The sequence below is a fragment of the Gadus chalcogrammus genome, chromosome 18 (assembly GCF_026213295.1).
Source record: "Gadus chalcogrammus isolate NIFS_2021 chromosome 18, NIFS_Gcha_1.0, whole genome shotgun sequence".
NCBI classification, from domain to species: Eukaryota; Metazoa; Chordata; class Actinopteri; order Gadiformes; family Gadidae; genus Gadus; species Gadus chalcogrammus.
The window spans coordinates 5,293,640-5,306,452 of record NC_079429.1 but is presented as its reverse complement, the minus strand read 5'-3'; the positions used below and the strand labels follow the sequence as shown (position 1 = coordinate 5,306,452).

Below are 12,813 nucleotides of genomic sequence, written 5' to 3'. Positions count from 1 at the left end.
ACATCACCCTATTTCGTAGTAGAATCACTATTTTGTGATTACGATACGATTTTCAAAGAAAGGGGTTGTAGCCTGACGTTATTGGTAGGCTGAGAAAACTTTGATGCAGGAAGCTTGAGGTCTTAAATCCTAGCCAATCCATGTTCCTCTGTTATTTTGCCTTGCTTTTATTCATCCGGCATTCTTATTCCGTGCATTACTCAAGAAGCCGTACACATGGTCCAATATAATGACACGCAATGTGCAATCAGCCTATCAGACCGACACAATCATTAAGCGCTGTTTGGCAATGCTTTGATGAGGTTAGCCCTCTTCCTAACTTCTGAACATTCTATCTTCCCTGGGCAGGAGTCAACGCTGGTGAGGGTTCCCAGCTTCAAGGAGATTCCAGTGGACATGACGCCCAATCTGCAGGAGCGTCTCAACGGGATCACAGAGGTCCTTTCCCGCGTATCCAAGCTGGTGACGGAAGACCTGGAGAAGGCTGTGAGCGCTGTGGTCGGCCTGGACAAACAAGGTAGGTGGAGTTCTCCTGACAACCAGAGTAGTGATCGACCGATATATCGGCTGGCCGACATTTTACTTTTATTTTTTATTTATTTTTTTTTACAAATGGGACAGTTCAATAAATGCAAATTTTTTAAATTGAGACTTGTAACATTTGTTATCATCATATTGTCATTCTTATGATGTAAATTGAGGGAGCAAAAGCTGCACTGGCTCAAGAAAATAGGCAGCCCGTATCGGTTAAGGTTGATGAAAAAATCGGTATCGTCATTGGCCCTAAAAAATCCTGATCGGTCGATCCCTGCACCAGACGCCCCCTCATTCAGAAGGAGCGCTCCAGGTTAAAGGGTTCAACCACCCAATCATTTGTGTTGCTGCATCAAGTGTAAACGTTTGGAGAAGCTTTTCTCAAATTGGGGGTACGCGTACCCCTAGGGGTATTTCGGAGTACTGCAGGGGGTACTGAAAAGATTAAAGGGAAACTTCACCCATTTCCATTAAGCTTTGTATCATTAGAAACCCACTCATATTTTTGAATGGTCGTGCATCATTTCCTTATTTTCTGGAGAGACTGGAGAGATCTGTATCGATCTCCAACACTTCCTGTTTAAGATGACGCAATATGACGATTTTTAAATAGGAAGTAGGAAGTCTAAGAGGGGAGAATGCTCATGAGACTACAAGCACTAGTCCCACCCCCCTCTCTGGGGTGGGACTAGTGGGGCACTGTGGGGCACTGAAAGGTAGACTAGGAGGTAGAATAGTAAAAAAGGTTAGAGAGCCATTCAATGCCCTGTGTTCTCTCTCTCTCAGGTTCCCCCCAGGACAAGCGCCCTGTCCTGGCTGTGGTTCCCAGCCCGGCCGCTCGATGCCACCCTGGAGGGAAGGAGGGCCTCAACGCCTGTAAGTCCAGTGTGGACCCCACATGCTCCCTCACCCATCACATCCAAACACAGGACCATGCAGTTACAGCATACGTTTGGTACACACATGTATAGATCCATATCTATATATAGATGTGTGTGTGTATAGAGATAGATAGATAGATAGATAGATAGATAGATAGATAGATGGATGGATGGATGGATGGATGGATGGATGGATGGATGGATGGATGGATGGATGGATGGATGGATGGATGGATGGATGGATGGATGGATGGATGGATGGATGGATGGATGGATGGATGGATGGATGGATGGATGGATGGATGGATGGATGGATGGATGGATGGATGGATGGATGGATGGATGGATGGATGGATGGATGGATGGATGGATGGATGGATGGATGGATGGATGGATGGATGGATGGATGGATGGATGGATGGATGGATGGATGGATGGATGGATGGATGGATGGATGGATGGATGGATGGATGGATGGATGGATGGATGGATGGATGGATGGATGGATGGATGGATGGATGGATGGATGGATGGATGGATGGATGGATGGATGGATGGATGGATGGATGGATGGATGGATGGATGGATGGATGGATGGATGGATGGATGGATGGATGGATGGATGGATGGATGGATGGATGGATGGATGGATGGATGGATGGATGGATGGATGGATGGATGGATGGATGGATGGATGGATGGATGGATGGATGGATGGATGGATGGATGGATGGATGGATGGATGGATGGATGGATGGATGGATGGATGGATGGATGGATGGATGGATGGATGGATGGATGGATGGATGGATGGATGGATGGATGGATGGATGGATGGATGGATGGATGGATGGATGGATGGATGGATGGATGGATGGATGGATGGATGGATGGATGGATGGATGGATGGATGGATGGATGGATGGATGGATGGATGGATGGATGGATGGATGGATGGATGGATGGATGGATGGATGGATGGATGGATGGATGGATGGATGGATGGATGGATGGATGGATGGATGGATGGATGGATGGATGGATGGATGGATGGATGGATGGATGGATGGATGGATGGATGGATAGAGATATACACAGAGACCTATAGATATCTATCTATCTATTCATCTCTTTAGGGGTCAGAAGGTTATTGGAATTCAGATACCTAAAATGGATAATATGACTGAAGCAAAAATATGCATGCTGTAATTCAATAGTAATACTTTTGAAGACCAAAAAACTTAAGTAGGAGCATAAAGACGCCGTTTCCAGTTAGAAGTTAAATATTAAAGTCCTGATCCTGAATAATGGATAGTTCTCCGCTGCTCTACCTCCAGAGCTCGGACACGCGACACAACCGTCACCTGTCGCCCCTCTCACCCCACCCCCACGTTCTGATTCCCCCCTCTCCCCCTCCCGACGTCTGCAGACAGGTGTTCCTTGACCTTTGACCCGCGCACGGCCAACGGCCACCTGCTGCTGTCCCAGGAGAACCGGCGGGCAGAGCACCTGACCTCCGGGCCGCGTCAGGTCCTCGCCAACGAGGCGCGCTTCGACCACACCTGGCAGGTGCTCTGCTTCCAGGGCTTCTCCAGCGGCCAGCACTACTGGGAGCTGGAGGTGTCCAAGCCCTGGGCCTACCTGGGGGTGAGTGGGGGCTCCGTCACGGCTCAGTCATGGGTTATACGCTAAATGGTGCTATACGCTAAATGGTGCTATACGCTGGTGCTACACGCTTAAAGTCGCTGTATGCTAAATGTCACTATATGTTAAAGTGGTGGATGCTAACTGTTGCTGTATGCTAAATGGTGCTATAGGCTAATTGGTGCTATACGCTAATTGGTGCTATACGCTAAATGGTGCTATACGCTAAATGGTGCTACATGCTTAAAGTGGCTGTATGCTAAATGTCACTATATGTTAAAGTGGCGGATGCTAACTGTTGCTGTATGCTAAATGGTGCTATAGGCTAAATGGTGCTATTCGCTAAATGGTGCTACACGCTTAAAGGTGCTATATGCTAAATGCCACTATAGGTTAAAAGAGTGAATGCTATCGGTTGCTGTAAGCTAAATGTAGCCCTTTCGGTTGCGCCCTTCACAATCCTCCCCCTCCCTTCCCAGGTGACCTACGAGGACATCCCCCGCAAGGAGAAGGGCAAGCGCTGCATGGTGGGCATGAACGAGCTGTCCTGGAGCCTGCAGCTGGACGAGCAGCAGCTGAGCGCCTGGCACGGGGGCCACCGCGAGATTCTGCCAGGCCACCCCCGCCACAAGCGCCTGGGCTTGCTGCTGGACTACGAGGCGGGCACGCTCACCTACTACGGCGACGGGGCCACGCGGCTGCACGCCTTCCACTGCGCCTTCACCCGGACGCTGTTCCCCGCCTGCTGGATCGGGGAGGGCGTCTGCGTCACCCTATGCTCCACGTGAGCACAGCGCTCCGGAGAACTCTCAGGGGGTCTTGCTGAAGACACACACACGCGCGCGCGCGCACACACACACGCTGACACACACACTGGTAGACGGGGCTTCCCTGCAAAGCCCACGTCTTCAGGGTTCCAAGGTTCCCCTTAAAGGAGCCGTTCCAAAGGTTTCCTTCTCCGGGCTTATTATGCCGCTTTTCCACTGCATGGTACGAGCTCGACACGACTCGACTCGACTCGACTCAGCTCGCCTTTTTTGCGTTTCCACCGCGATCTAGTACCTCAAGTGGCTGATTTTTCTAGTACCGCCTCGCTCTAGGTTCCAAGCGGCTGAGCCGATGCTAAAAGGTGACGTCGGCAGACGGCCGGCCACTGATTGGCCAGAGAGTGTGACGAAGTCACGAGAGCGACATGGCAACCATGCTGGTAACGATAGAACAGCCATAGTAGCGCCGCAGCCAACATATTCCACTTCTTCAACATGCCAGCTAATAATACGAACACGAATACCATCGCATCGATGTTCTCCATTGTTGTTATGTGGGTTCTGTCCATGTGTGGGTTACGTAGGTGTTGTTTGCGTCGCGTACAAAAATACGTCACGGCCCTTTCGCGCAGACGACCCCGCCCACGTCCCGGAGGTACTATTTGCGGTGGAAAAGCACCCGCGCTGCTACCGTGTCGAGTCGTGTCGAGTCGTGTCGTGTCGAGTCGAGCTACATGTGCGGTGGAAAAGCGGCATTAGTAAATCTTTAGGCAGGGACTACTTCTCCCAAAGTGCTGAATGTTAGTTTCAACTTTCTAAATGGCAGATCCTTATAACAACTCTTGGTGCAATCCACTATTTTCCACTTTATTTTCTCCCTTCCTCCTCTGTTGGACAATCCACGTTATAGTAGCACACCATGATGGCTCCATCATCATTCATATTAGTAACCACATTGGTTCAATGCTGCAGGTTTTAGTCTCTGTTGCAAGTTGGACTTGCAATCGGAAAAACACATGAATCAACGTCTGACCTTAATGAAAAAGGAAGGACAGTCGAAGGCCAACGAGGGCTGACAAGGTTTTCCAATAAGGACCCAAGCATCCTGAAGCTGCTCACTGCAGTGTCCAATCACATGTGGTACTATGTCCGCCGGGGTAAGGTTACAAGGGAGGGCAAGGGGCCGATTTCAGGGTTCCGGTGGGAGTAACGAATCGCATCAAGGCCTCCTTCTCATAGCAAGACTTTCCTAAAAGGATTTGTCAATTGGAACACCTTTATCAGTGCACTTTTAAACAACGGTTACACTAATACTGTAATGGGATGGAATTGGGTCGATTCCAGGCAAAAAAATGGCTTGAAGTTATATCCTCAAAGCAATAATCTGATCGAGAACAATGAAGAAGCACACTATGTGAATCATGCAGGAGGAACGGCCATGTGACCTGTTTGGGACCGCAGTTCATTCCAAGCCATAGTGGTACTGCTGCCTTTGTGTTTTACTCTGCACTGTTTATGGCTTCAAGTAACATTGGGAGGAACCTTATAATCAGAGCAGAAATCTGGTCGTGGTGGTGGATCGCTTCGAAACCGAACAAACGTAGAGCAACTGGATGAACGCCTCGTCACTGTGGGATGGACGGGGTACCACTGGAAACGGCATCGCACATGCCAGCCCCTCTTTGGTTTTCCCCTACGACGGGATATGTCCGCTGTACGTTATTGCTTTGATATTTCCTTTTGTTTTTTCATTTGTTTTGTCTCTCAAGCTGATGAAATCAGCCTAGCAGAACACAGCCCTCAGAACGGTGGACTGGGAGGGTAGGGTTACTCACTGGCACCGGCGTAGGAGTGAAGGGCTGAGGAGTCCTTCTGGGTGTAACCTCTAACAGATGGTCCCGTCTAGGGCTGGGCGATTTGGCCTAAAATAAAATCGCAGATTTTTACCCACCAAACCCGATTATTGATTTTAATAGATATTCTTTTCTATAAATGAGAAATAAATATCTATTTTAAGTTTGGATTTTATTTGAAGATTAACAAAAAGCTAAATTTGGTTGCCACAGACTTTAGGCAAACTCTAAACTCTTTTCCAGCGCATGCAGCCATGTTGACATTTTACTATTTTACTTCTTTTAAATAATCTTTTTTTTTTTTTAAATCTATTATTGACCATAAATTTGAATAACGATTAAAAATCTATTAATGGCCCAGCTCTAGTCCGGTCATCCTCGCTGCGGTGGAGCCCCAGGCACAAGGTGCTCTCCCGGGGGCTGCCTTGTCCCTCGCCCTGCGTCGCGTCCTTTGGCCCCAGTGGATCTTTGTGAGAGCCGATGTGTTTCAACTATGTTTGTTTGTGTGTGTGTGAAGAGTAAAAAGTGTTGGCCAAATGGCCTCACCTCTGAGTGAAATCTGCGTGGAACGTGTCCCTCTTGATTCTCTGTAAGTGTTTTGGTGAAATGGGCTGGGCTGGGGGTCTAGTGAAGGTGGACGTTTCATAAATCATGGGGCATTCACAGCCTCCTGAAGCTGGTGACCGGAAGAACATCTAAATCCACAAAGAATATTCTGCTTGGATGAACAAATACGCTTTATTGGTTGATTTGAGGAAAATCATGAAACTAGTAACTGGTGCCGGGGTAAAATATAAACTGTGGCGAAGTCCATTAAAGTAGAACCACAGTCCAACACCAACACATTAAAAGGAGCAGGTTCATGTTAGTGTTATGACACCTCTTTGGAAAGAGTATGGAAGAGCCGGCCACCCTGAGGTATCTGTACGGCCGTGGTCATTAAGGGTGTGGTCAGGAGATGGTTCCCCTAGTTTGGGCCCCTAATTGACCAACAGTTGTGAGTGGCTGGTAGTGGATAATAACACCTACACCTAGTGGTGAAATACGGGCCCTTTAGCGGAGTACTTGGTGGTTCTGCGGTTCTACAGGTGCATAACGACAAGAGCAGATCAAGCTCCTCAAAACAACGATCCAACTTTTATTTTGTAACTCACCATTTTGTTGCTCCTCAAGTAGAACACACAACCGATCAGGGTTTGGCCGTTGTTAATAAATGACAAAACAAAAAGACGATTTGTGCTTCACTTCATCAAGATCAGTTTAATAAAATCCACTCCAATGCAAACATGCATCAGTTTAGGGTGCGATTATGCTTGTTTTTTTTCCATGACTTCAAAATAGATCACATAGATTAAATACAGTGCTTTTTTATTAATATACGTACAGCCAAGACAGCAAACAGTGGCTCGACGCCCAGAAGAAAAGCTGTATGCCTCGTGTCACACAGAACCTAACTGGGACGAACCGACAGGAGGATGAGGTTGAAGCCCAGACTCGTAAAGTGCTTGGATTTTAAGTTATTTTTCTAAAAGACAGGCCTCAGACACGTCAGTTGAAAGCGCAGCCGTCCATTTGGTCACATCGTTAAAACAGACGGGGAAGAATTAACAAAAAGCTTCTTTTATGTTCACCTGACACTGAAAAAGGGAAGCGAGTTGTCCCCGTGTCCACAACGGGCCGACAAGACTCTCTGCTCTCACGCGCACGGTAATAGCGTTAAATCTGTTCCCTCTAATCCTGGATCAGGGACCGCAACTAAGCACCATTCTAATCTTTGCATTCAGCCGCTAAAAACATCCACTCCAGCCGCCCCCCCTCTCAGTTATCCATCCTTACAAAAGCACGTCTTCTATGGTAGTGTTATGTCAACTGATAAAATATCTCATTTTCTTTACAGCCAAAAATCCTGTACACGCAAATAAATTATACAAAAATAAAACACTGCATTTCTTCTTGCCTCATTATAGGTTAACGGAGGAATAGTTTCAGTCTTGTTAAACAATCAGGCCAAGCTTAATCTATCGGGTACGGTGCAAAATAAACGTTTGAACAACTCGAACGGGCGATCGCTGCAGGCTAAACTATAAGGTTAGACGACGTTGAGAACGCTCTCCCCTCGGGCCTGCCTCAATGCGTTAGCCCGACCCCTTGTATACAATCATAACATCACAATAAAGACTTCCACTAACACCGGGTCGTCACGACAACCGCCGACTCATTCACATTTAGACGCGCCGAGCGTTACACATGGAGATGATCAGTCGAGGAAAACCCGGCGCAGAACGAAGAAGAAAAATATACGATAAACACGGACGGTTTAATAATAATAAAAACAGCTATGTTTGCTATACTCGGCAGCCAATTAGCAAAGGAAAGAAACGGGGGAGTTAGTGTAGCCTGGGCAGGAGACGCATCTGAGCACAGGATGGAGAGAAAAGAGGAGACTGGGGGTGGGGGGGGCAGTGTCGCCGGTCTACTGGTTCTTCTTGTCTTCGGGGGGGGAATACGGTGGAGGCTTGTCCTACGAGAGAGCACAAGGGGAGACAACATGAGGGAACACATTTGGGGTTCAAATGCAACAGTGCGTTTCACGAGGCCCGCTAGGGTTGCCTTGTGTCAGAGCCAGCCCCAGCCACCCTCCCTCCCTCCCTCCCTCTGTCCCTCTCTCCCCCCCCCCCTCTGTCCCTCTCTCTCTCCCCCCACCCCCCCCCCCCTAGGAGGACCGCTGGCTTGCACTACTGTGCCTGGATCTCACCAGACCCCAGCCTCCATCATTGTACTAGGATTACTGATCCGTCCACAAAGGGATAAGAGTTGATATGATCAAAGCGTCATCACTCTCTAAAACAAATGGCTTCCTTATAGTATAAGACAAAAAAAAAGTTTTTTGTCCCCTTTATTTACTTTATTTATTCAATAACATTTCAACATTTGACCCACCCCCTGACCCTAGCCCCCTACAGGGCAAGAACAAAATAATCTTGAGAAGGAACGCAGAGTGGGAGATCCCTCCTTCCAGGTATGATCAAGACTCAGGAGGGGAATGGCCGCCATAATCGACGTACGTACATACAGACAAAACATTTTAAAATAGGTGACGGGGTGCTGGTTGATTTTGACCTGTATGGACTCAATAGCTGACTCTGGATCAGCCATTGAGTGTCAGCCCGCCTGGTGCCTGTCGGCCCCCAGGGGGCGCTGGGGGTGGCGGTGAACTCACCTGCGGCAGGTAGACGTGGGAGGGAGGGAGCGTGGCGCAGCTGGCGCTGGCCGCGGCCTCGGCTGCCTTGGCCTCCGCTGGGGGAGAGACGGAGGAGACAGGGAGGGAGGAGACGGGTGAGGGACAGACACGGGGGAGGGAGGGGGACAGAGACGGGAGAGACAGAGAGAGGGGGGGGGGACAGAAACAGAAGAGGGAGGGGCTCGTTAGTACAATGAGTCGGCCTCAGCGTCTTCATCCCCTAGAGCAGCTTTTCTTGAACTCCGGGGCTGGAGCCAAACGGGGTATTGATCCCGTTAGAGGTGCGATGCGGCTGGAGAACCCAAAGGAGTGATCTGGAAGCTCCTTCTATACAGCGCTTTTCTAACCAGTGGCCAATCAAAGCGCATCATCTTATTGCCTCACATTCACCCATTCATGCACTGTGGCGGTGCCAACCATGCAAGGCGACAGCCAGCTCGTCGGGAGCAGTTAGCCGTGAGGCGTCTCGCTCAGGGACACCTCGACACGAAGAGCCGGGGATCGAACTAGCGACCTTCCTCTAAAACCAGAGCCACATGTCGCCCCAATGAAATCAGAATGAATAAGTCTCACCTGCTGATGTGGACGGCAGGTCAGGGACATGTGGGGGCTGCTGACCCAGGGGGGCAGAGTAGGGAGGGGGGGGCATGTAGGCTGCAGGGCCGTCAAACGCTGGAGGGTTCGGGTAGAACCCACCTGGAACCGGGGGGGGGGGGGGGGGGGGGGGAGAGAGAAATGTCACCCAGGATCGCTACCCAACGAGCAGTGTGGATCGGCCAACAGGTGGCTCCGTTCCTGGACCAGATCCACCCGACACGCCAGAGATGTGAGTGGTCGGAATACATCTCTGCTGTCACCACTCACTCCAACACAACTTGATTAGCTCCACTCCAACACAGCATGACCTTGATTAGGCATAGGCGTCATTCAGACTGAATGCCCCCCCCCCCCCCCCCCCCCCCCCCCCGAGTCTTAACCCCTTCACAGCGATGGCTCCCATTGGATGGCAATAAATTCAGGTGGCGGTTCAAATGAGTGCAGTCAAAATATTAAAAGGTCTCATATAATACCACCAGGTGGGTTTATGATTAGAAAAATCTGTTTCTTCTAACAAGTGGGCGTGTCCACCTAGATGTGCGCTGGATAGATCCGTCTACCAGACTAACCAGTGGACTGTAGCAAACATTGCTCATCTATCCGTCATACACACATCTAGGTGGACGTCAGAAGAGGCAGATTTTCAAAACGGCTTGTAACCGGCTAATCACACTCACACCTGGTGGCATAATGCGTCACCTTTACTAGTAAAGGTCCTACTGAGTGTACCTGTGGCCGGGGCGTTGGGGTAGTTGTAGCCCGGCGGGGGGCCGGCCGGGTACATCCCGTTGGTGGTGGGGGGCGGGGGGTAGGCGTACGCCCCGTTGGCCATGTATGGGCAGCCGCCAAACCCGGCCGTGGCTGGCTGACCTCTGGACGCTGCGGGGCACAAGGGACCACAGGTGAGTTGTCAATCAAACGGTCGATGAATCTTCAACAAACAATCAATCATCACGACTCCGGCGTCACACAATCTCCCGCCCGTGAGCGATGATCAGTGATGGAAGAATGATCATCAACCACGTGATTATTAGTCTTCAACCACGTCTGGGAGCAATGACCTCCCCTCCATGCGGTTCTGTGCCCGTACCTTGGGCGGCCACCTGCAGCATGCACTGGCCGAATTCGATGGCTCCGCCGGCAGCGAAGACCAGCTTGAACGTCACGGCGCCTTCCCAGCCGCCTGGAACACACGCAGCCCGCTTCAATATGATTACATCTCAAACAGGCGAATGTTTTGTGCTTGCATTAGAAACACATGGATGTCCTACACCAATGTGCTCCTCCCCGTGTATCCCTGGTTACGGTTGAGTGATTATTTATACATGATTCCCGTCATACACCCGAGCACTGCCCGGGAAACCAAACCCATTCATCCTACCCCGGTCCACGACAACAATGACCGCGCGGGATTCTACCCAGAGCTGTGACTGTCCTACATAGAGGCTGTGAGGCCTGGGACTGCCTTGAAGAGAGGCTGGGAGGCCTGTGACTGCCTTACAGAGAGGCTGTGACTGTCTTACAGGGGATATGTACTGTAGGTGGCCAGGGTGGCGGTCGTACCTCCGGGCTCGGCGTTGACGGAGCCCTTGATGTAGTTGGCTCCCAGGACGGGCTGCTTGATTTCACAGCCCTTCATCAGGTAGAAGGGCATCATGAAGGACTGCAGGGCGTCCTTCCCCTTGGCCAGGAAGATCACCTGCGCCGTGGCACACACCAACTCATTTAAGGGGTTGAAAATGCAACGGAATTATCTAGAAGAGGCTAATGAGGCTGTGAGGCTAATACTGTTATGTGATATGTTTTGGGTCAATGAGCAAATCAAGTCCACACATTATTAACCTTTCTTCATTGACGATAACATCAAACTTACATTTGGCTTGCACATTAAAAGATTACTCAATCATAAAGAACGGGGTTAAGTCAGTATTGATGCGTTACCACCTTCAGATGGCAGCACAACAACCTAGCCTTGACTCGAGGCCTGTCTTTAAAAGCTTTTAATTTTCTCCACCAGCATTTAGTTTTTATAAAACTTCAAAAGGCTTCAGTTCCATCGGGTGGAATGAACTGTTCTATATATAGCTACAGCATCAGAATGTAAAAGGTAACGATGAGGACGATGATGTGCGTGGTGGGCTGTGTGGCCCTCATCTCTCACCCTGTAGGGCGTTAGATAGATGCTTCCCTTCTTGCTCTTCCTGAAGGCCTCCGGGAGGCTGTCGGCCTCACAGAACACCAGCTCCACGCTGTCGTGGTTCATCAGGATACTGGAAGGGAGAGCACACAGGAGGAGATCAGAGGAAGACACTAGGATGGTACCAGAGATCAGAGGTTTTCATACCGGGGCCGGATACTTTTTTTCCCAGCTCCTAGGGTCTGGGGGGTTAATCCCAGTGTGTCTGCATTCCACCTCTGCGGGAATCCTTGAGCAAAATGCCCAACCCCAACTTCATAATACACTATGTTGCTTTGGATAAGTCATCTGCTTGATGACTTAATGGTAAGGAGTAAAACAATTGCAAATACGAGTCCAAACCAGCTCGAAGTACTATTGCAAAACCATATGGTTTGGTTGTAGTCCATGCTGAAGGGTTTCATAACGTTGCATTATTCACCACGACCCAACAACACATGTGCATAACTCCACCAGTAAACTGAGATCCCAGTAAGCGCCAGGCCTTGCCCAGTGGCCTCGCTGTGGATCATTAACTCAAAGGTTCGTGACACCGTTTCCTCGAACGATAAAACGTCAGGTTATGAAGCCGTTAACTGTCAACGTTATCCCGTTGTATGCCCGTCCACCGTCCATACAGTCCGTGGATTATGAACCCTGGCAGGGGATGTTGTTGATCCAGGAGCAGAAAGTCCCGAGTGGACCAGCCTCAGTCAGGACGGGACGCGGGTCCGATCTCCGTCCATGATGGACTGTCTCAGTCTGTCAGCTGATGTACGAGTAGTGTGAAGTAATGGACGTGGATCGGACGACATCGTGCCCACAGACAGCCAGAGAGGGGTGAGGTTGGTGCTTAGTTAACGAGCTGCGTGATGAGTTACCTTTCACTGTTGTTGATGATGACGCCCCCCGACTCGGAGCTGTTCTTGTTCAGCGCCATCTCGACGTCCTCCCACGCGTGTTGCTCTAAAGGACGGGGAAACGGATGATGTGACGGGAATCGAAGTGGTATCTTGTGTGTGTATGTGTCTGGCAGCTCGTACTACGCTGGTAGTGCGTGAGTGTGTGTTGCGACGACGGAAAATACGTCGATGCACCTGCACTTCCGCATCAGGCTCCG

At 49.9% G+C, this 12,813-nt stretch overlaps 2 protein-coding genes across 2 annotated transcripts in view; one reads left to right on the top strand and one right to left on the bottom strand.

Annotated features, from left to right (window-relative positions):
• trim65 (tripartite motif containing 65) overlaps positions 1–7,613 on the top strand; it is a 15,835-nt gene extending 8,222 nt beyond the window's left edge. The window contains exons 5-8 of the mRNA XM_056576760.1: positions 349–517; positions 1,321–1,410; positions 2,845–3,062; positions 3,539–7,613. Coding sequence (XP_056432735.1) covers positions 349–517; positions 1,321–1,410; positions 2,845–3,062; positions 3,539–3,847 — 786 coding nt within the window. The 3' untranslated portion in view covers positions 3,848–7,613. The remainder of the gene's footprint in view (positions 1–348; positions 518–1,320; positions 1,411–2,844; positions 3,063–3,538) is intronic.
• Positions 6,419–12,813, bottom strand: LOC130371114 (WW domain-binding protein 2-like). The gene is made up of 8 exons (XM_056576762.1): positions 12,575–12,813; positions 11,679–11,787; positions 11,081–11,216; positions 10,608–10,700; positions 10,247–10,396; positions 9,494–9,616; positions 8,900–8,976; positions 6,419–8,200 (listed from the first exon to the last, which is right to left on the bottom strand). Exons 1-8 carry the CDS (start codon positions 12,631–12,633, stop codon positions 8,153–8,155), a joined length of 795 nt encoding a protein of 264 aa, XP_056432737.1. The 5' UTR covers positions 12,634–12,813; the 3' UTR covers positions 6,419–8,152.

Bases quoted from the DNA above. Each gene is read 5' to 3' on its own strand.
- LOC130371114 (XM_056576762.1), bottom strand. From the start codon at position 12,633: ATGGCGCTGAACAAGAACAGCTCCGAGTCGGGGGGCGTCATCATCAAC. The intron at 11,788-12,574 runs GTAACTCATCAC...TCTCCCTTCCAG, and splicing joins ATCATCAACAACAGTGAAAG to TATCCTGATGAACCACGACA. The intron at 10,397-10,607 runs GTACGGGCACAG...TGTGCCCCGCAG, and splicing joins GCTGCAGGTGGCCGCCCAAG to CGTCCAGAGGTCAGCCAGCC.